Source organism: Anolis carolinensis, chromosome 3 (assembly GCF_035594765.1).
Source record: "Anolis carolinensis isolate JA03-04 chromosome 3, rAnoCar3.1.pri, whole genome shotgun sequence".
Classification (NCBI taxonomy): domain Eukaryota; kingdom Metazoa; phylum Chordata; class Lepidosauria; order Squamata; family Dactyloidae; genus Anolis; species Anolis carolinensis.
The window spans coordinates 23,091,911-23,116,475 of NC_085843.1; the positions used below are offsets into that span (position 1 = coordinate 23,091,911).

The 24,565-nt window shown below is 39.0% G+C and overlaps 1 protein-coding gene across 1 annotated transcript in view; it reads right to left on the reverse strand.

Annotated features, from left to right (window-relative positions):
- LOC100552651 (uncharacterized) overlaps positions 1-24,043 on the reverse strand; it is a 76,903-nt gene extending 52,860 nt beyond the window's left edge. The window contains exons 1-10 of the mRNA XM_062974343.1: positions 16,302-24,043; positions 14,359-14,597; positions 12,403-12,551; positions 12,186-12,305; positions 11,544-11,705; positions 10,198-10,339; positions 9,494-9,627; positions 7,365-7,524; positions 5,735-5,838; positions 4,623-4,740 (exon numbers count right to left, since the gene is read on the reverse strand). Of these exons, the coding sequence (XP_062830413.1) occupies positions 4,623-4,740; positions 5,735-5,838; positions 7,365-7,524; positions 9,494-9,627; positions 10,198-10,339; positions 11,544-11,705; positions 12,186-12,305; positions 12,403-12,551; positions 14,359-14,597; positions 16,302-16,409 (1,436 nt within the window). The 5' untranslated portion in view covers positions 16,410-24,043. The remainder of the gene's footprint in view (positions 1-4,622; positions 4,741-5,734; positions 5,839-7,364; positions 7,525-9,493; positions 9,628-10,197; positions 10,340-11,543; positions 11,706-12,185; positions 12,306-12,402; positions 12,552-14,358; positions 14,598-16,301) is intronic.
- Between the last annotated feature and the right edge of the window lie 522 nt (positions 24,044-24,565).

Consider the following 24,565-nt stretch of genomic DNA (forward strand, 5'->3'; position numbering starts at 1 on the left):
ATTGAGAATGGGAGAAAGAAGCAACCAGGAAATACCTGTCCCATTTGTAGTTCTGCAACTACCAGAAAAGAAATGGGATTTCCAAAATGCTGCCTCTCCCCCCCCCCCCCCCTCCCACCAGTCTGTACAAAACTGCATCAGCAACCCTTGGGCTTAAAAGCTAACACAAGATGTTCGACATTGCACAAGGAGTTTATGAATAGCTCACTGTGCAACATCCACCACGGGAAACACACCCAAGTAATGAACGGGAGTTGAATAATTGTAGATCTGTTGAGATATTGAAGAGTCCAAATCAAGTGATTTCAACACACATATACACCATTTTCAGGTATTATAGTGACTGACAACAAGACAGATTAAATAAGTACTTTGAAAATTAATATCCATGGAAGTGAACTTGCACTAGGGTGATCAGATCACTTCTCTTGGATATTATGAGCTATGAACATAACAAAATAATTGTTACAGTAGTGAGTGTAGCATAATCAAGTAAGAACCAAATATGTCCTAAAATATAGGAACTATATTAAATTGTTAAAACAAAATTGGTATCCTTAATTTAATTTACATGAGGGTGCTTGAGGCTACCGAACATACGTTGCTTCATATCTGCTGTATTTTGCAATTGTCCTTGGGTTACATTTACTGATCTTCTTTGGCTCAGTGACTAATCTTGAGACAAAGATAGAAAGTTCATGCTTCGAGGCACAAATTGTCTCATAGAACATAGGAATTAAATTGAGGTAAAAGAAGAAGTGAATCAATTACTTGCAGTGATGGGATGTTGTGCTTTTTTCTGATGCATCTATTTTTTTACTCAAGACAGAAGGTTCATCTACGCTGTAGAATGTATGCAGCATGACACCACTTTAACTGTCAGGCACAATGTTATGAAATCATGGGGAGTTGTAGTTTGGTAAGGTAAATCTCAGGATTCCATAGCAGTGAACCACGGTACTGGTGTCAAACAATATTAATTCTATACTGTAGATGCATCCAGAAACTAGACACTAAAAGAAAGGTTACACATTATAGAGGATTGGGAGTTTTCAACAATATTATAATAGGGAGGATTTTTCAAGTTTGCCAGCATTGCAGGGGCTTCTATTTCTGCTGTCACCAAAATGTAGAGGATTCAAACTCGCTGCCTCTATCAATGCTGCCACCAATGTTTTATTTAGGAGCCTCTTTTAGGCTAGGATATTAAGAGAGAGAGACATGATACTTTATGTGAGAGGAAACAATCAATGGTTGTTTATTTGCAGTCTGAACAGTAATTATGCACAATGGTTTCATTAACATAGAACAGTAAAGATGCTTAGCCGTTCATTAAAAGGCTTATGCTTTTCACTTCAAAGGATGTTCATATAACTTGGTTTCTGTGTAAATATGTTCCTTCACTAAGAAAACACAAACAGGACAATTTACTTTTAAATCCACTTCTCCTGGGATTCAAACATTAGTGCTCTAGACTATAGAGCTCACAAATATAGGTTTCAGCCCTTTCTTTCTTGAAGGCTTTTCCTATATTTCCTCAAAGAGGCTTTCTTTTCAAAACACAGTTCCCAACTGTAACGTGGCAACCACCAATTGGCAAGGAGGTGCCTCCTATTTCAGCAATGCACGACCACCAAAGACTCAGGGAGGAGACCTTTTACTTTTCTTTTCTTTCTTCTTCTTCACTTTAGATGGTAGCATAACTTGGTTTAGAATATATGCGACAGAGGCTTGGATGTTGAATAGGCACAGAGCTTAGTGGTTTCAATGTAGTTTCTCACTTAGAGTTACACTTTCTTCAACAGTTGCCATTATAACATATGATGAATCCACTCTCAAAATACTTTCTCATTTCCTTTAGCAGTTTAAACCTTTTTCTTCTCTTACAACCGATGCTATCAACTGATCACTTTGGATCTAACTGGGATTGCTTCCCCTTACCACTCAGACTCTACGAATAAACCCAAACAAGTCACTTAACTTGCTTAATATGACACAACTAGAGATCTGAGCTTCCCTAGTTTCCCTAACCTGGAACCAGTCTATTCCCTGTGACTCTCAGATCACAGACTGACATTTGAACTTTCCTGGTTCTAACCACCTCAGAACCAGTCTTTCCCTGTGATTCCTCCGATCACAGACTGAGATTTGAACTTCCCTGGTTTCCCTAAACCTGGAACGAGTCTATTCCCTGTGACTCTCAGATCACAGACTGAACTCTCTTCAAAACATTCCCTCCTTTTTTCATCCAGCTAGCTCCGCCCCTTTCTTGCTAACTTCGAAATAGTTACACTTCTACAGAAGCAGCTACGTTTCTATGGCAACCTGCCTCAGAATGCTGAGCTGGCTACCATCCCCCATGCACTGGTAACTCTAATACTTATCCATTCCAAACATAAACACACAATTAAACATAACACCTGTAAACCAGAATTCATACTTCATTACACCAACTAACTGAATTCGCAAAGACCAACTCCTAACAGACTGACTTTCAAAAACTCTAACTGCTCACTGACTGGATTCCAAGCCCTAACTGAAAAAAGAATGCTCTGGTTCCAACTGTCACTTTGGCTCCACCCATCTCCAGTTGCTAAGCAACTTCTCATTTGCATTCAGCCAATCAGATTGCATATATGGTAATAGTGCTTGACTGCTCCTCCCCCTTGCTCTGCTGAGCTGTTGCAAGAAAGGCATGTACAATGGCTGCACATCAGCCCTTCCTACAAAATGGCTGCACACCAGTCCTGCAAGGTGAGCTACTTACCAACCTTGTAAGGTAAGCAAAATCCATTGGACACATGCATTTAAACTTTTTAATTTTACTATATTAAAGGGGAAAATAAATGCATATGTGTTCATACAGATAATCTTGTTCATATCTTGAAGACCATAAGGAAGAGCCCTCATGTTTAGAAGTTGACCACTAAGTCGCACTGAAGGATCTAGAGATTTCTAGAGAGAAAAATCAAATCTGCAAAAGTTAAACCCATAAATGTGGAAAGCTGATTGTATGTGCTTGTGGGAGAGACCAGAGTGAAACTGAATGAAAAAGACCAATGGCATAATGAAAATTGACAGAAATCATACATATGTAATGTCAGCAAATATGGCACTTAACAGTTTTAAAAGAACATCTAATGAATGGAGCTGATTAGATGGACCTTCCCTCCATTCAGATAAATAATGGTAAGAACTTATGCTTTCATCGAAAGGAATAAAACATGACAACATTATAAAGAAAAATATGTTACTTTATTATTGCAACACACACATTAACATTTGACATTTAATATTTAATACATACACACATTAACATTTAATATCCATTTAAACTTTCTGAATAATAATAATAATAATAATAATAATAATAATATATTAAGTCAATAAATTGATAATTTAAGTCACTTTGAGTCCCAATCTCAACTAATAATAATAATAATAATAATAATAATAATATCACACAGTCCTAGACACTTGGGAAGTGTTTGACTTGTGATTTTGTGATATGAAATCCAGCATATCTATCTTGTTTGCTGTGTCATAAAAATAATAATAATAAAAGCAGCAACAACAACAACATAATTCTTTATACCCTGTTTTCTTATTTACTTAAGCATTTATTTACTGCCTCTTCCCTTAGAGCCATGTTAAATAAAAATGCTTTTGCACAGTTAAAGCTAGTGCGCCAACTGTGCCTGTTCCTGGAGAATCTGGCCATGGTGGTACATGCCTTGGTTACATCCCAATAGGACTAGTGTAATGCGCTCTACAAGGGGCTGCCTTTGAACATTGCTTATAAACTTCAGTTGGTTCAAAGAGCAGCAATCAGACTGCTAACTGGGGCTGGCTACAGAGAGCATACAACTCCCTCCACTGACAGCCAACATGTTTTCTGGCACAATTCAAATGGCCGGTTTTGATCTACAAAGTCTTATATGACTCTGGTCCACGTTATCTGAAGGACCATATCTCTTTCTATGAACCTGATAGACATCTATGATCTACTGGGGAGGGCCTTCTCTCTGTCCCACCACCCGCTTAAGCACATTTGTTGGGAACATGGGAGAAGGCCTTTTCGATGGCTGCTCCCAAATGGTAGAAATGCTTCCCAAGAGAGACCAGAATGGCCCATCCCTACTGTCTCTCCACAAGCAGGTCAAGACTTTCCTCTAGCAGCAGGCATTTGGAGAAGGATAAGGGGCAGGCTTTGTGGATGTTGTGGGTAGGATGGGCTGGGTGGACTGTGAGTTTTAAAAGCTCCTTTAAGTATATTTATTATATTTTAGTCCATTTTTAAAACACTGTACTATTTAATTTTTTAAACATTTGTATTGAACTTTTTGAACTTGACTAAAGTGTGGGATTGTTAGTCCCCTTGAGCCCCCACAGAGAGAAAGGCAGGATATAAATAAAGTTAATAATAATAGTAATAACAATACAAATCAAAATATTGAAATATAAATTAAAATATTAATGCAAAGAAATAAAAACATTGTTTTAAAAATATCAATGGCAGTAGTTCTCTACGTGAGTCAAAAACACAGACTGATAAATGTCCAAGACAAAGGGCTGTGTTTCTTGGAATGAAAAAACAGCGATTTAATTATTCTGATCTCCTTCAATTCTTCTTATGTTCCATGCAGCCAAACCAACTGTTAGCCTTCTTACTTCCAAGAAATTTTTTGGTCCTGCTGTCAAACTCATATTGCTTTGAGCCATTGAATAAGTAGAGATGTCCTAGGAAAGAATAAGAATGGTCAATCTACTGAATGTGATGGATGTACAAAGATCTCATAATTGTTTTATTATGTCTTTGATCCCAACAAGGACTATGGTGGAGACCTGTTCAAATTACTTAACAACATTCTGTTCACAGATAGTGTCAGACACTTAATTTTCAAGAATATGTCTATGTTCGGGTGATCAAAGTATGATCTGAAGGCAACATGTTGCTTCTGGCCCCGAGGTCTATATTTCTGCAATATTTTTGAAAAATGCTCTTAAAATGGTCTAGAGGGCACACACCATGTTTGGATTTCACTGGACAAGACCTCATAGTTTGAATGCCTTAAAATGCCATTTATAGACACACTCTGTGCCAATGTAGGGTCAAGATAGACTGCTGCTCCTCCTCCTGTTTCTCCTTCTTCTTCAAGAGGTGATTTCTACAAATTTCTGCTCCAGTTGTAAAATGATCCAGGAAGAACCCCCAGACATGCCCCATTGTCCCATAGAAAGTCCTGGGGGGGGGGGAGTTGGTGTTTGGTAGGAGCATGTAGAACAGGAAGATAATAATAGTAATAATAATAACAACAATAACTTTTTAAATAATAATACAACTTTATTTTTGTATCTCATGGGGAGATGGTGGTGGGGTATAAATAAAGTTTTATTTATTTATTTATTTATTTATTATCCCGCCTCCATCTTCCCGAGGGGACTTGGAGCAGCTTACATGGGGATGAGCCCAATCAACATCAAAACATCATAAAATAATCAAATTAAAACACATACATCATCGTACAAAAGAGGATAATCAAACAACAATTTAAAACAACATAAATTATATAGGCATAAAAACAACCTTAAACAATAGTCAGTGAGCCTTTGAAAGGTCCAAGATGATGTCCTTTGCGAAAAGAGCTAATGCATCTTCTACCCTATCTATGCAGTCATAATGAGAAATGAGCTTTTAATATCCAAATATTCATGGAGATCACCAAATGCTCACCATCTTGTTGAAAGGCAGCATCGACTCTAGAACCAATGTTAGGGAAGTCAGCTGTTATTGGCCTTGGATAACTTCTTTCCATGGTATTCTTGATCTCATCATATCTAAAAAAAGGAAATGGGTTCAACATTAATGCAACTGCAAAGGTGTCATTCTTAATGTGATAGGCATCATTGTTTGGATTATCAGAAATTAAAAGGTGGTTTGAAATACAAACTCGTTTCAAGGATAGTTTCCCTGCAGTAATAATTCTTGTGTAGGTTCAAAAAGGAGTCAGTACAAAATATTTTGCCGCCTGGAACAAACATGTTTTAACAAGATAGTGTGCAAATGGTCAGGGAAGGCAATTTAAGCTTTTTAGTTCATATCTTCCCCCCTTTACAACTCTTCCACAAAGCATTTGGGCAATGTTTTTAGGCCTGTAGCCCGTGTACATTTTAAAAATGTGTATAAATCAAGCATTAGAGAAAACTATCTTACAGATTCATGATTACCATCAGTCATGAGATCATTACTAGTAGCTCTACATTTGCTTTTCTTTTGTTGGGAACTATAGACATGAGTTGTATTGAATTCATTGGAACAAGCCGGTCATACCTATGTTGAGCTTTTCTAACTCTAATGTGTCTGTTTTAACTACATACAGTTGTCCCTCCATATTAGCAGATTTTATTTTTGTGGATTTGATTACTTGCAGAATTTATGATGGTCTTTCTAAGCATGACTCTATGGTCAGCTTCCCATGTACAGTTCCTACAGAAGTTTTCTCTCAGGTAAATTCTTTTTTAATTCGGGCATTTTCAACTTTTATGAGGTTCCTGTGCTCCTAACCCTTATGAAAGTTAAGGTCCCAGTGTTTTACCTGGTTCCCATACAACAAAATTCATTTTAGGATATATGATGAATTACATATATATCTCTATACCATTTGTCTGAATTTTAAGGATTATTCAGTGTAACATAGAAGCAATGAAGAATATTGTGGCATTTTAAAGAGTAAAACATTTGGCCTATGTAGGGCTGGACTGTGGCGCAGCAGGTTGGTAGCCAGCTGTAATAAATCACTACAGACTGAGAGGTTATGGGATCGAAGCCCAGGTTGGATTGAGCTCCTGACCGTTAATAGCCTAGCTTGCTGCCCACCTAAGCAGCTCAAAAAACAATTGCACCTGTTAAGTAGAAAATTCTAGGTACCGTTTATGCAGGGAGCCTAATTTAACTTAATTTACGACACCACAAAAACTGCCAGCAGTGTGCGGAAAGGAATGAGGAAGTACTACCATCAAGGACTCAGTGTTACAGTCAACGATGAAGTGGCAGCTCTCCCTCTGGCTCGAATCGAGCATACCCTCATGAAGCTGGAAGCTGGAAAAATGTCAAATTGCCTCTGTGTCTGTCTATATGTTGTATGTCTAATAATGGCATTGAATATTTGCCATGTATATGTGCATTGTAATCCACCCTGAGTCCCCTTCGGGGTGAGAAGGACGGAATATAAATACTGTAAATAAATAAATAAATAAAATTTTCCTTGAGATAACACAAATCATGGGGTTTTTTGTCTGCTCTAGTCTAAAGTAACAATGTAAAACTGTAAGAAAACAACGTAAAAACAGTACATATTCCTTACCTCCAATACTTGTCACCTGAAAAGAAGTATGTTTTCTTGGCGTTTTCATCATAAGCAGCTGCATCAATTTTCTGAACAGTTTTTGGAAAGCCAAGTCTGTGAATGTTCCTTGGGAAACCTGGCTCAATAATATTTGCCCTTGCAGCCCAAAATTTAGTTCCTAATTTTAAAAAAATAAAAGAAGAAAAAGAGTGAATGAATGAATGAATTGGAAAGTGTTTTCTGTGGAGATCAAACAAACCAGAATTAGAAGCTTGGAGACCTTATTCTAAATTCTATGTAGTAAGAAGTGGAAAATGGGTTGCTACAAAAGATAAACATGCCTTTTGTACAGGTTAAAGGTAATTGCCTGCTATATAAAATGTTGCATCTTAGTTTGGCAGAATCTGGAAAAACCAGGTTTTTGGACTGCAATGTTTATATTTCTTTAGCACTGTTCATGTTGGCTTGGGCCAGGCTGGAATTTGTAGTCCCAAGGGTATCTTTCCCAAACTCTGTTCTTTGAGTTGGAAAGTGATTAGTATAAAAAGGTTGAATGAGTAAGAATAGCCCGAGTATCCAACAGAAAGACTAGAGGAATTACTATAGAGGTGATAACTTGTGACCGAATATGTCTTCCAAATACACAGGAATTCTCAAGAATGTAGTTGATTTACTGTTGTGTGAAGGGAAACTACAAAACATCACAAAGACATTTGTTCAATTGTAGCATTGCCTTTTGGGAGCTGGCCACCTTAAAATTGCCCAGCAATGCCAATATTTCTTCTACTATGTCTGTCATTTATTTATCCTTTGCCTTGATAGGAATGAAGATGGCTTTCAAACTGAAAACTTGGCTCTTCCAACAGGCTTTTGGCAACTGATTTCCTTAGTTTGGGACTGCCCTCTTTGTCCATTCTATTTTTATAGCATTTTTACTCCTTAGCCATACATAGTCTTTAGGTGTATGCCTCCTCCAGCACCTTAATGGGATAATAGTCCCTGATACCTACCTCTTTCCTAATCTGTACTGTACAAAACTATTTGCACTTTTCTGGCCCACTACTCTTTTTAGGAGCCAACCCAGATTTTTATCAAAGTGTGCTTATTGTTTATTGGTATATGTGATTTTATTTGTTTATGATTTGTTTTTATTGTTGAGTTTTATATTGCTTGTAGCCTGGGCTTGGCCCCATGTAAGCTGCCGCAAGTCCCCTCGGGGAGATGGGGCGGGGTATAAGAATAAAATAAAATAGTAATAATAATTATTATTATTATTACAGTAGAGTCTCACTTATCCAAGCTAAACGGGCCAGCAGAAGCTTGGATAACCGAATATCTTGGATAATAAGGAGGGATTAAGGAAAGGCTATTAAACATCCTATTAGGTGATGATTTTACAAATTAAGCACCAAAACATCATGTTTTACAACAAATTTGACAGAAAAAGTAGTTCAATACGCAGTAATGTTATGTTGTAATTACTGTATTTACCAATTTAGCACCAAAATATCACGATATATTGAAAACATTGACTTCAAAAATGGCTTGGATAATCCAGAAACTTGGATAAGCGAGGCTTGGATAAGTGAGACTCTACTGTATTATAAAAAGAAATGCAAGGAAAAATACATGGAGCGAACAACCTACAAAATACTGTCCCAAAATGCAAGGAGCTAAGGGTCTTGATTGCTTGGCTGAAGATGCAGCAAATGAAGATCCCATGATATCTGCAGGAAGGAGCCCTTGCAAGATCTATGCTTCTTGTGAGATTTTTTTTGTCTCACAATATTTGGAAATCGCACAAGGGCCACACTCTCACAATACTTCAAGGAGTCTTATAAAATTTAGTTAAGATAGTGCTTGCGGTTCTGAAGGAACTCTAATTTTTGCTTCTCATATATTTAGCATGGGGATTTGGTTAACTAGTTATAATTCATGAGTAAAACTGTTTTTTTTAACCTGCAGAAGTTTGGGTGGGGTGGGTAGATGTGAACCCATAAACTGCCCCCTTATCAACAGGCTTGCCAGAACCTGAAAGGAGCCCCAGAGAAGACCCTTACCTTTCACAACCCATTTTATTCAATACTGAGTTGTCTTCACCTCTTACCTGGTCATTCAAGATTTACTTTTATGGGATGAAGATTTACCTTTAAAAAAATAGACCATATCCTTATCTTGAATTGCATAGGCAGCATCTATGCCGCTTTTCAGAACTGGCCAGAAAGAGCCAACAGATGAATTTTCAACTTCTTGCTTAAAAGGATTCTTTCTCCAGATGAAGCTGAGGGGAAAGAGTGACAACAAATGTTTATTTAGCTTATAGTAAAGTAAAAACTCTGGCAACCCTTGATGTGCCTTCCTTGAGATACATGAAAATGTGGTTGTAACTCTATGATATTTGAGAACAGAGCTTGGAAAAGCTATATTTTGGACTACAGCTTCTAAGAGGGTCCAGCTAGGGTAGGATTCTGAGCATGCAGTCAATATTTGCCCTCTTAACCATAGTCTGATGTTGCACAGGCATACATGTCTCAGTTTTTATCTTTGAATTGTTGAAAGGTATGGCAATATGCAGGAACTCAACTGGCCCTGCTGGCACCCAGAGATATTCTTGACATGAGCAGAAATGTACAGCAGTCCCTGACCTTTTATGGGTGATTTCACACTCATTGATTCCAATAGAAGACAGATCAACAAAGAAGTAGAGGAGGGATGAGAAGGCAAAACTTTCCTACTGTATTCCTTTCATTCTGTCCATGTAAACTGAGCAGAGCTTTAGATAAGGTGGTGCCTCTGCATTTTCTTACACAACCAGGAGGGTCCTTCTGTTAACTCACTACTAATAATATACCTGTCTTTAAAGAATAAGGTCTCTCCTCGGAGTTTAGTCACCGCATCAAAAGCCAACTGAGGATCACACAAGTCTGCTGAGGTTGCCTCTTGTAAAATATTTACTGATGGTTTTCTTAAGTTAGTGTTGACTTCAGGAGTTCCTTGAAAAGAAATTAAAAAGGATAGGAAATATGTAAGAATAAACAAGACATGGCCCAGAGGCACTGAAAGGAGTCACCCTCACTCATCTGTGCAGGCATTATAACCTGAACTCAACCTTAGTTGGCTCCTGGATGCCCCCATGGCATTTCTTCAGTTTTGCTTAGTATCACATTTTAAGCCACTTTAGCCCCACAATAATAAAAGTTGTGGGATGCTCCAGAGTTTGCTTGAAACTCCAGCGTATCCCTGTATCCTTGGATGCATGGATACCTGGACTACATCTGAGTTAGATGATTTGGGAGTCTCTGGTAGTGCATGGGTTAAAACCTCGTGCCAGTAGGACTGCTGACCAAAAGGTTGATGGTTCGAATCCGAGGAGCGGGGTGGGCTCCTGTCTGTCAGATTGAGCTTCCCATGTGGGGACATGATAGAAGCCTCCCATAGGATGGTAAAATATCAAACATCCGGGCATCCCCTGGGCAACATCCTTGAAGACGGCCAATTCTTTAACACCAGAAGTGACTTGCTCAAGTCACTCCTGACACGAAAAAATCTGATTTAGATTGATCATTGTCCAGACAGTGCAACATCAATGCCCCCTTTTTTCTATGCTCATTAATACAGGGAAAAGTGGATGGGTTGTGCCCATGTGGCCATCATATCCACTCTCAGCCAGATGAAGAGTTGTGTCTGAGCTCCTGACCATTAAAGGGACACCATGCTGACATATTTCCAAGGAGAAAGTAGGGATATCAGCCCTGGGAACCCATATCATCAGGAGCTCACAAGGTCATTAGCAACTGGACTGTGGTGGAGGCTCCTTCTTTGGAGGCTTTTAAGCAGAGGCTGGATAGCCATCTGTCGGGGGTGCTTTGAATGAGATTTTCCTGCTTCTTGCAGGGGGTTAGACTGGATGGCCCGTGAGGTCTCTTCCAACTCTACGATTCTATGATTCTATGATTCTATGAGTGATGACAGTAATACAGGCAGCAAAATGACTCTCCAGCGGAACCAACATGTTCTTGGCCCAGCTGTACCATGTGGACTCCAACCTGCCACAACAGCAAGTCCTGGAGGGCAAGGTGGTCACCTTGAAGCCTGATCCAAAAGACTCACCAGCCAGTGTAAACACACCTAGAATTTCATGCTTTCTAAATGTCAAATGAAAAATATCTCCCAATACAGTTACCAATGCTAACTTACCATAAAGAGACTGGATGCCCTTAATGTCATCTTTATGAAGCCGTAGGGTTTCGGGGTCTGTAGTTGGGTACAATGCAAACATCAGAGCCTTCAAAACACTAGAATGATAGAGACCCAGGGAGTGGCCAAATTCATGGGCAGCAACAATAAAAAAGTTGATCCCTAAAAGGAAACAGAAAGGGTATCAATGCTTTTGAAATTACTTCCTGTAAGATCATGATAAATTGTACATGAGTCAAGTTGTTTGAAAATCTTGTGAGAAATTATATAATTTTCACCCCCAAAAATCCCCCAGCAGACAAGAGTTCTTTCTTCCACCCTGGACCTTCCACAGATATATAAACCTCCCTTACCTAGTTTCCAATATACCTCACAACCTCTGAGGATGCCTACCATAGATTTGGGTGAAGGGTCAGGAGAGAATGCTTCTGGAACATAGCCATAATGTCTGGAAAACTCACAGCACCCCAATAAATAGACCATAAAACCAAGAATGAAATTTTGAGATTATTTTTGCAAAATTCAATAATTTAAAGCATTCTGAGACATGAATGGTTCTTTTGCCTTGATATTTTGCAATTAATAACATCTTAGGCATAACAAATAATATGCACATATGGGTATATATTAAAGAAAAATTACCTGCCAAATCCTTTGTCCAGACTATATCATCATTAAAATGGACTTCTCCACCAAATGCAGGTGAAAATGCATGAGCTAACTGATTGTCACCTTTTTGGAAGGGACGAATGTCACCATGATCTTGAAAAAGAAAGAGAGGGAGTGAGAAGAGATACATTTAATTTCACAGCCAAGACCTTGGAAAAATCTTCCTCCCCCTTAAAGGTACTCTACTTACTCCCAGTAACAAAAGAGATCCTTATATCTGCAGAGCCATTGTAGACTCTGGTGAAAGTCAATGGGGTCACTTCGCTCCACATTTTCCAGGCTCTTTCAATTGCGTCATCAATATCAGCAGGCTCCATCTTTTGTGTGTAGTTCTGAATACTGAGATATAAGTGGAAATGTGTGAAATGAAATTTTGAAATAAAATGGAGTCCGCATTTTTCAAACCTTATCATTCAAGTAAAGGCAGGCTCGTAGCCAGGATTCGGGGGTGGGGGGTGGGGGGGTTGGGATTTTGATTGGTGGGGGCTGAGTCTGAGTGAGAGAGGATCTACCTTAGCAAACCTTTTGTATAGTTATCCCAATATCCCCATGAGTATTAGGTGATCCCTCGTAGTTCGAGGATGATGGTCTTCCATCTCTGTTGTATTTTTCTTGGAAGACGCCTGTGCATGATTTTTTTTAATGTGTGGAGGTCAGTGCACGGCTGGTCAACACACAGTCTTCACAGAGTGAGGTCCCAGCAGTGGTGTGATTAACACAACGAGAGTGGCTTCTCAGTCTGTTGCAGCCTTCTTCCACCTTCACAGCTGTTGTAACATGTACCATGTTATCCTCCGCCTGCTCCGCTGTTGAGGTCTTCGGGTCTTCGGATTGTTCTTGGTCTGGATCCTCCCCTGTGGCCACTCCTGGGAGTGTGTGACTCCAGTTGTTGTGCCCGCAGGTTCATTGGAACACGCAAGCCCCCTCACCACGACAAGGTGACAATCCATCGAGGGGGGGATATCCCCCATGCATATGGGATATGTTGAGCATGGTGATCAGATGATAACATGAATAAACATAACAGTTTAAATAATAAATGTAAGGCCTTCTCGCGGACCACCCTGAGAATTTGGGGGGGGGGGGGGCTGAAGCTACATGCCTGAGTAAAGGGATACATGTCTCTAGATCAGGGGTTCTCAAACCTTTTCAGTCACAGAGCCCTTTTTGAAGCAAAAGTTTCTCGTGAAGCCCCAAAAAATATAGTGTATATCAGGCATAGGCAGACGTTTTGACCAACATAAACTTAACAGTGTTTCAGTGGAGGATCCCAGGGGCCAACCCCCTTCTGCCATACAGGAAAAACACAATCAAAGCACCCCCAGAGCAGAGGGAGCAAAATAGGGTTTTGGAAGCAAAGAAGGCAAGGAAAAAAGCTTTTGGGGGTGAGAGAGGCAAGTAAAAGGAGCTTTTGGCAGCGAGGGAGGCAGGAAGGGGGAGAAGCAGGAAAGAGGAGGAAAAGCTTGGAGGGGGAGGCGGACGGGGAGGAGGAGGAAACTGTGGATCCCCTCAGTATGCTTCACGGAGCCCCAAGAGCTTCACAGAGTACACTTTGAGAATCGCTGCTCTAGATTGTTATATATTGCTTTCATAATCTCCAAAGATTAATCACTGGAGCTTAGCACCATCAGTGACTCACGTTCTATCCAAGAATATAAGGATCAGTAAAGTATTTTAGATAAAGTGTCAAATTCCACTTTATTTTAGCAGAAAATTACAATTAAAAAGCCTTAGCTGTAATCTTTCATTTATCACTGGTTTTACTGAGAGCAGAGGTGGACAAAGTGCAGGACACATGTTACCCTTGAGTTCCACTTTTGCAGTCCCTAAAGCTTTTAGCAGTTCTTCAGTGCCCTGCAACCCCTTCAATTTTTTTCTAAATTACCACAATATTTGGACAATTTATGCCCAAATCACAAAGATGCCTTTCTTCAATTTGATCATACCTTCTTGTTCATGGATGGTGCATGAGCATATAAACATATAGACATTTGTTGCAGCAACATCAGAGCTGAAGTTCCTTTTCATTTTGACTTGAACACTTAGAATCTTCCCAGCTATCATGAATGGGCAGTTCTTGGAGCTGGAGTCCAAAATCACAGCAATCAGGCAATATCTTAAATTCAAGAAAGTGTATTTTTTTTACCTATATGTTAAGTCTTTTACTCCCCATTTTGGACTCATTGCGAAAGTGGCGAAGCCTCCAATATCAGGAACCCCACACCTGTGTTTCTTCATTGCTTCCAATGTGCTCTGATCTAGTTTGCCCGTTACTTTCAATCCAGAAGATTCCTGCATTTGCCTTATCTTTGAAGTAGGGACACTCCTTCGGCTTCGGGATACTGTTGCTGGCTTAGATTCAGGATAGTAATTTTCCATGTATTTCTGATGGGAAGACAGATGTATTTAGCCCAGTAAAATATTTTTAAATATAATTTTGACATATTCTGCTGTTAATTGTGTCTTTGTATTTCTAGTCTATTGTTTTGTCCAAGAGGTAAATCCTTTTATAAAAGAGGATAGTATAACATTAATCAAGCTAAGACAAATCCTATTATGCAAGCTGGTTGCAAAATTCCCACCCCTAAGAATCCTGTCACTCACCCTGCCCTTGTTCCCCCAATAATTCATTTTCTGATTTGGTTACTGGGCCTTAGAAGGATCTATTGAATGTCGACATGGTGCATTAGTTCTTAAGTTTTTGATGCATATGGCATTACTTCAATTCAGGCTTGATAGAAAGCCAGAAAGAGTTTGAAAAGAACAACAAGGATAGGTTTATTAAACATAGTAGGTAAAGGTAAAGGTTTCCTCTGACATTAAGTTTAGTTGTGTCCAACTCAGGATTGGTGTTCATCTCCATTTCTAAGCCAAAGAGACGGTGTTGTCTGTAGACACCTCCAAGGTCATGTGGCCAGCATGACTGCATGGAGCGCCATTATCTTCCCGCCAGAGCACTACCTGTTGATCTACTCACATTTGCATGTTTTTGAACTGCTAAGTTGGCAGAAGCTGGGCTAACAGCGGGAACTCACCCCGCTCCCCAGATTTGAACCACCCACCTTTCAGCCAGCAAGTTCAGCAGCTCAGCAGTTTAACCTGCTACGCCAGCAGGGGGCCCAAACATAGTAGAAAAATATAATAACCATTAATATTAAATTTTTAAATTCCCTGAATCTGTAAGCAGTTCTCCCTTCTTCCTCAAATCCAAAATCTTCCTTCTTATCAGTTCAACTCCTGTGTCAACCTCAAACCCTGTCTGTGCTAGTTCAAATGCTTTCTGAATCCTCTCAGAGGCAAGCCTCTGCCTTTTGACACATCCTGTTTTCCTACATCCCTCCTTCCCTTTCACAGATTTCCTGAGTTGTGATTTGTTATATTCAGCACAAGTCTCCCTGGTGCTTCCTTCCCACAAGGTAATCAACAGCAACACCAAATTATCAAAACTGAGCTTTCTCAGAAGTCTTGGTGATCTATCTCTTCCACCTATTTTACAGATCTAGGAACTGAATCCAACAGATATTAACTTGACCTAAGTGGGGATCTAGTGGCCCTGCTTGCTAGAGATGATGGGAGTTGTCTTTCAATATATCCTGAAAGCAGAGAGATGTCAAGCATAACCTCTGTGGTGGAGCTGGGACTTGAACTGTAATGACTGAACATTGTATTTAGTTCATTAAAATAACATTTGCATCTTTAAAAAAACAATTGGCATAAAATTGATATTTAAAAAATGAATTCAAAGAAGCAAAATTAATTTCCTAACCAGTATGGCTGGTGTGAGATTCTGCAGGTACAATTCAAAATAAATACATATTTTTTAGCCCAGGAGTGGGCATCACACAGCCCTTCTGATGCTGCTTAAATGCAACTCCCAGAAGCTCTACTCTGCATGGCACATAGGAAGGAATTGTGGTCAAACAACATGTAGAAAGCCATGTAACTACTATAATTGCATTAACTTATAACAATAGAGAGAATTATGCTAAGAATCAGATTGCCCATTAATAGTCCAACTAATTGTTCAGTGGCTGCATCTTAGTTCTTCCCTGAAGAACTAAGACATTATACAATGTCTTCAGAAATTACCTTGGCAAGTTCTATGTCCTTCTCTGAAATGTCCTCAGCATCCTGAGGTATAGGTAATGCATAAGAAAGTGCTCCATAGAGTGCGATGGTTAGTAGAAAGCACTTCATTTTGATGTGTTCTTCTGTGTCCTAAATAAATCTATTTTCCCATCTTAAGTCCTCCTCTATATATCCTTCCCAGTTGCTCTGTCAAACCAATAGAATCATGACTCAGAACATCTACTCATGACCATCACATTTTCTAAGAATTCTTTTTTGAGAAGGAAGAATATAGAGAACAACCTTATATGGTACTAGGCCCATTGGTCCATCTAGTTCACATTTTTTTTACACCAGTGAGAAGAACCATAGGGTATCACTCATGAATCATTTCCATAATGGTACCTCTGATGTTTAAAGCATCTAATATACTTCTGAAATATAGAACTTCTTTGTATCAGAATAGCTTGGATTTGCCAACCAAGGGTTTTTCCCAGTTCCCTGATACAAAGAGCTTGTTTACACCTCATGCTCACCCCGTATTGGTTGCTGCCCTAACACACAATGTTTAAGATGGTTTGTATTCCAACCTGCCCCTAAAACACTTCAACAAGAATGGCCTTTAACACTATATTCTGGTCGAAGATATGAATGAGTTCCATTTTTTAAATGTGGCTGCACCCAACTGTTGTGGAATTTCGTTTGGACGCGGGTGAAGAAAGCAGACTGACAGCAGAAGTTGTCTTCAAGATAGTTTACTTTTGGCCAAGAGCAGGTGACAATGTTAGCTAATGCCCAAGAAACGCAATGCCACCCCTTGCCTGTAGTGGCTTTCCAATTTATACAATTTTACAGAGCATGCGCAGAAGCTAACTGACAATGGAATTTGCTGACTATTTGCTGACTATCCTTTTGGACATGCATAGTTGCCTTGTAACTTATATAACTCATTACTCATCACATCCGGTGAAGTGTCCATAGTTTGCTCCATGTATGCACTATCCTCAGGTGACATGTTCATAGTTCATCCCACGTTTACATCATCCGGGCAGCCAAATCATTACTGCAGTTTGCATGACCTTATATTGTGAGCAAAGAGCAAATGTCAGGCAGAACATGTCCTGTCAACACTTTCATGGAAAAACAAGATTTTTGAGTAAGGGTCATCTAGGTAAGGGATTTTTAGGGTCTTTAAATAAAATATTCAAGAGCTGCTACATTATTCCCCCCTTTTTGCAAAGCGATGGTTTACAGAAGCTTTAGCAAACCCATTGTTAGCATATATATTTATACTTGATCCCATGTTGTAATAACTTTACTTTTCAGCCTCAGTCAGGCTTTCTGGTGGTGACACTTAATTTTTGGTTAAGAATTTTCAGTCCTCAGTAAGCTTCAGATTATTCTCAATTGATAAGGCAGACCCAATGGAAACTAAACTCCTATGTGTCGGCCCTGTATCAGGGGCTGGAAACACAAAGGAAAACAATATATCAATAAATAAAACAAGCAATTATCAATGGAAGTTGTTAACTATCCCTTAATTTCCAGTCATGGGACAGAACCCCCCTTTTGCTGATTGATGAACAATCCAGAACTACCTATGGTTGTATTATCATTTAACTCAGGTTTTTTTAATTTCAGTGTTCAGCGTATGACCAATCCAATTATCAGCATTATTTTCACTCAAAACAGCATGCTAAAGACCAATATAATGAAAATTAGTAGCTCATTTGTGTCAAAAAGAAATCTCATATCTGGATCTTGAATTTGTTATCCGGAACAAACACTGAAACATAGGGTATTTAGGATATCTTGGCCCCAAAAGTGTCTTTCAAGGCGCGGCTGACAGCAGAGGTGGAACTGTATATGTCTTGAAGACAATTTTCACACCAAAGTCACATTCCAGCCATCGTTGCCTTATCTCTCATGTGTCTGATCCTAATGGCATCTAGGCCATCAGGGACATGTGAGAATATATTTGGAGGGCCTATGACAATACCTTGTAACCCTTTTAGAACAAACTCTGGATATCATAACCAGAGCCAGCAGACATGATGAGCTGTCTCCTGTTTCAGGCTGTATATGGTAGAATAACAGTGTTGTGATCCAATTTCCCCTTACATCGTTAACATAGAACAAAATATAGAACATCTGTTGCAATTTCATATAAACTATCTTCATGGAACAATGTATGATTTGGGCCACCTGAGGTCAGCTTAGGTCCACTCAGACTTGTTTGAAAGGTATTTTCAGTATCCAAAAGCTTGTGTCTATAAAAATACAGAAACTTAAAGAAAGCAAGGGTCAAAACCAAAGTATCACTATAAATAAACAAAGGATATGACAGTTCACATATATCCATGGATTCACAGGTGCAGACTGTACACTGGGCAAGACAGTGTGTCTTGTGGTAGAGTCTAGTCTTAATTTTTCTCATCCTTCTGCAGGTGTAAACAGGGCATATGTTGTGTCAGTATCTTCCAGTGTAGGTGCTGATAGGTAGGCACCTATTCAATCTTATTAGTAGTCTTTAGTCCTGAGGAATCCTGAAAATCAAAAATTATCTACCAATTTTTAATGCTGCCATTTCTCCAACTGTAGCCCACAATATTAGAAATATAGATTTTATCACCTCTTCTGTAGCTAGGTTAGTGAAAATCACAATACAAGTGTGCAGTATACACTTCTTTCATTTTCAGGTAAAACCTCATAAACATATTATCTGAAAGCCATCAAAATCATTGATTTGATTTATAAAAATCAACCTTTGGGTACTTTTGGTTAAAGTAATAAAGCAATTATCTTGATTGTGTACCATTATTGTACTTAAAACTGCATTGTTAATTTTTAACATCTTTTGACAAGGTACCCTATAAGCCAAAAATTAAAATGAGCAAAGCCCTTAATGCTAGTGTAGGGCCATTGATCCTGGCGGCCCTTTCCATGAGTTTGAATGTCCTTCTTTAGTTTACCCTGTCTCCAGGGCAGCCTTTAAACACTGAACCCTCTGTTGTTGCTTTCTGCTTCTCTCTTTTCTTCTTTTATTTATCATTATTTTGTCCAATCAAAACATATATACCCTGGAATTCCAGAATTTCCCAATAATTATCATACTTTTCAGGCTTCATCTTAGGATGGTATCACTAGACCATATGTTTTATACAGTTTTATTTAAACTATAAATCAAATCTTTCCATTTGTCTGTTTTCCCAGCACCCAAGTAAATGTAGACCTTTTTGAAATGTAAAACCTTTATTTAACTGTAGAAATCACTTTTAACTTTTGATTAACCATGTGTATGTGATTTGAACCCCAGTTCCACTGTACCTTTCTTAATGCTGTAAAAGCAATGTTTGCACTTCCTTTCCCCTGTACCATTAATCATTAATTCTCTTGAAATGAGCAAATTCTGTTTATTCCAGAAATCTGAGGCTGCCAGCTCTGACTTTCTGAAACAAACATATATAGTCAGTAATCATTAGCACAAAATTATGAATAACCAATGTCATCATTTCCAGCATGTGTGTTTTTTTTAATGTACTCCTTTTTTCCTATTCTGGTTCTTTTGAAAACTACAAAACACAAACAATATGTGCATATTATTTATTATTCAATTGATACTGTAACTCCCAATGTATTATGGCAATTGCAATTTTCTTCATAAACTTGGTCTTCTGTAGATGGTGGCCACTTTAAATTCCTGTTAAACTTAAACAAAGTTGTTAGTTCACTTGCCAGCCTTCAGAAAGGCTTTTTCTGATGTCTCCAGTACTTTCCTTATTCTCCTGCAATTTAAATAAATACAATTAACAATCATAAAAGTTCTCAGATCCTATACATGCATATCATCTTCTGAAGCCTTTTATTTCCTGGATCACATCCCCCCTTTGAATCTTGATCAAAACAGGAGCCCTTTCTCCTTTTTTTTCTTTTTGGTTCTCCATGTCCTTTTGACTTTAGAGCCCTAATGCAAATATACCCAGTGGAAGAGGCCTGATTATAGTAAGATAACCCAGGATTTAAATAAAGCAGAATAAAACACAATGCTTTAACCATTAGCCCCATATAACTGAAAGAGAGGGAGGAAACTGCTTAAACCATGTATCACAAACCCTCACTTTACTGTTCCAAATAAAGGACTACTGAAATTCAGGAACACAGATACTAATATCACCTTTTTGTGAGGCAGGTCTCCTAACCTTTAAGAAGAAGGGAAAGGCCACCATTTCAAATATTCAAGTTTCTACATTATAGAACAACACAGATTTGCTTCAACATGAATCACAGTATACAACATAAGTTTGGCTCCTGAATCACAAACATAAGAAGGCTCATGTTTGAACCACTGACCACATAACGGAACTGATAAAGAAACACAAGATACAAACAATCTACAGATCTACTAAGAAAATCCAACAAATGCTATGTTCAGCAAAGGACAAGAGAGATCCTCTCGCCTCTGCAAGAGTCTACCGTATACCATGCAGCTGTTGACAAGTTCACATAGGGACCACCAAATGCAGCATTATAATAATAATAATAATAATAATAATAATAATAATAATAATAATAATAATACTTTATTTATATCCCACCACCAACTCCCCACGGGGACTCGGGGCGGCTTACATGGGGCAGTTGCCCAAACACAAATCAAGGAACATGAAAGGCCCCACAGAGTAACTCAACCTGAGATGTCAGCCATAGCAAAGCACCTGATGAACCAACCTGGGCACAACATATTATATGAGAACACAGAAACGATAGAACACTTCAATAACCACCATGTCAGACTACACAGAGAAGCCACTGAAACCCACAAGCATGTGGACAATTTCAACAGAAAAGAGGAAACAATGAAAATGAACAAAAAACTGGCCACCAGGAATAAAAAAAACCTCTAAAATCAGGAAAGCAAATAAAGAGCAACATTCAAAAAACAGGGTGAATTCCAGACAAAAACCAATCAGGGGCAGCCAACACCTTTCAACAAAGGACCCCCTCCCAGGCAGTAACCAGCCAGGCCCCGAAACTACAAGGCCACTAAACACCAATCAAAGTGGCAAACCGCAACATTCACACGTGCCTCAAGCAGACAGGAGCGCCCTCTCTCCAGAATATTTAAATATATTACCTTTTCTTTTCTGACTTATAGCTGATTCAAAATCCCTCCTCTTCTAACAACAACTCTATTTCTCTTCTCACTTCACTTTTCCTCTGACACAAACTCTCTCCTGGCAATTTTACTCCCAAACCTTTGCCTTTTTTAAAAAAAATGCCTTTCATTTAGACCACAGCAATCTCTTCACTAACTTTCACTACAACCCATCTCTTCACTAACTTTCTTTAAACATTCTTAAACAACGTTTTAATCTCTTGAAGCTTTTTGCATCTAAAAACAAAACCATACAACAACAAGCTACTACACCAAGGATCCTTTTTCTTCCTTCATATGGGGATTCTGGGGATTCTAATCCACAGAAACCTCTTCAGCCTATTTCACTTTTTCCCCCAGTGCAATATTTGTATTTTCACTATCTTTTTCCTGGGCCGATGGCCAGGACATCACTCTTATCTGCTCAAAATTGACCTCTCACTTCTGGGCATAGTGCCCAGATTTTCCAAGTCCAGTCTCTTTTTACCTTTCATTAACAAATATTTTGTAAGAACGAAGATTTATTTCTACATCTCATTTCTAGCCATTTTCTGTGGACTCCCTGTTCTATTTTCCTTAAGCTAAGTGTACTAGACTGCAACAAACAGCAACAAAAATGGAAATATGCTTGGATGGAAGGGTAACAGAGGCAAATTTTTGGTCTCTGAAGATCTTGGCTGGCCCATTACATTGATCATTCAAATGGTTATAGAATTTACTGACGTGTCCAGAAGAAAAATCTAGTGGAATTAATGAAACCTGATGAAACAGGCAGAAAGACAACTCTTCACGGAGGTATGAAAATAAATGTGGATCACAGCTATCTTTTCATTGTGTAATTTTAAAATAGGATTCTGAAAAATCTTTACATAGCTTTCTTTTAAAACAACCTGTCCCTGTTGTGGTTGTGTGTGTGTGTTTGTACATACACAATTGCATTTCTGATAATCAATGCATATGCACAAAAGATATTTAAAATATGATGCTCACATGTATAAATATTTTTCCTATTCCTAAGCATGCATTATTCAGGAGAAGTAACAAGGATCCTCCTTTAATACTTTTTTATAGTTTTATAAACAGTTATAGAGAAAGGGGTGACCATAAACAACGGTCAAAAACATAATACAGCTAACCTCAGCTGACACACATATAGAATTATAGAATTGGAAGAGACCTTGTGGGCCATCCAGTCCAACCCCACCACCAAGAAGCAGGAAAATCACATTCAAAGCACCCTGACAGATGGCCATCCAGCCACACATTTCAATAGACTACTCAACTGCAAGTTTCTTTCTTTCAAAACACAGAAAAGCCTCTCTTCTTTCTAAAAATATTCAGCCAAATATACAGAGAATTTACAGTCTTTCACTTCACACATTTTCAAACATGCCGGCCTTGCACATACACATTCATTCTAAACAAACATAGTCTTTTTTGCTCTGACATTTTCTTACATACCTATGCATATTAACAAAGAAATAGTATTCCAGTATACAGTTAAGACCCTTTTGAGGATTTAACGCCGTTATAAATTTAGACCTCATTCTAAACAATCCAATGAGAAATATTACAGTAGCCTGGCCAGGTCAAAAGTCCCCTGGACTTTTGTTTTTCTTTTAAGTACACAGATGGGTCTTGCCACCAAGATCCCACTGTATTATCCTTTTGGTGGAGGAGAGCCTGCTCTATCAAGTTCCTCCGGGGACAAGTCCTCTTGTTGGAGAAGCGCCTGCTCTATCAGGTTTCTCCAGGACTCTTTTATCTGCAGCTAAACGTCCCCTTTCCATACCTTCCCTGTGGATCGATCTTTTCCTGTCAGCGCTGGCCCTACTTGTTCTTGAAAACAACTTCTCAATGTCCCCACGACCCCAGTCGGTAGCAAGAGCAGGGAGGACGAGAGGGGGTTAGCGGCTTGTTATTTGTGGGTACCCTTCTCGCTTTTCCCCTGTGCGTACACCCTGCTCACCCCGAGTGGACGTCGGGTAGGCCCCCAAATGGCCTCTAGTCCCTTTCACACTCACCCGGCCCGATATCACGTCGGGGTCACCAATTTGTTGTGGAATTTTGTTTGGACGCGGGTGAAGAAAGCAGACTGACAGCAGAAGTTGTCTTCAAGATAGTTTACTTTTGGCCAAGAGCAGGTGACAATGTTAGCTAATGCCCAAGAAACGCAATGCCACCCCTTGCCTGTAGTGGCTTTCCAATTTATACAATTTTACAGAGCATGCGCAGAAGCTAACTGACAATGGAATTTGCTGACTATTACAATCCTTTTGGACATGCGTAGTTGCCTTGTAACTTATATAACTCATTACTCATCACATCAGGTGAAGTGTCCATAGTTTGCTCCACGTATGCACTATCCTCAGGTGACATGTTCATAGTTCATCCCACGTTTACATAATCCGGGCAGCCAAATCATTACTGCAGTTTGCATGACCTTATATTGTGAGCAAAGAGCAAATGTCAGGCAGAACATGTCCTGTCAACACTTTCATGGAAAAACAAGATTTTTGAGTAAGGGTCATCTAGGTAAGGGATTTTTAGGGTCTTTAAATAAAATATTCAAGAGCTGCTACATTACAACAAGTTGCTGTTGATATTGATATATCTATATCAATGGTTCTCAACCTGTGGGCTGCAGCTCAGCAGTGGGCAACGAGAACGAAGATCTGGTCCATAAACCTCCTTCCTCTTTATTTATTTTATTTCTTCTCTTTTCTGCAGAGCTCACCATTGCACTGGATAGACCACATCAGCTCTAGATTAATAAATTTGGTTTTCTGTGGGCGAGCAGATGGCGACTACTGGATGGATGAATGAATATGCTCTGTATCAGAAACTAGAGCTGATGTGGTCTATCCAATGCAATCTTCTGAATCAGCACCCCAAATAACCAAACCAAATTTAAAGTTGACCAAAAATTGATTTGTAACCCTTTTAGATCAGTATAGTACTATATCAGTAAGTGTATGGTAGCTAAAGACACTTTAAGTGGAAATATTTATGTTTGCATGTATGATGATGCAAATGGGAGGAAGTTTTCAAAAGCAAATTCACTTTGAGATCCCGAAACCCAGGGGCCCTGTGTGGAAGCTTAAGACAAATTCACCCTTGTTGTAAGATA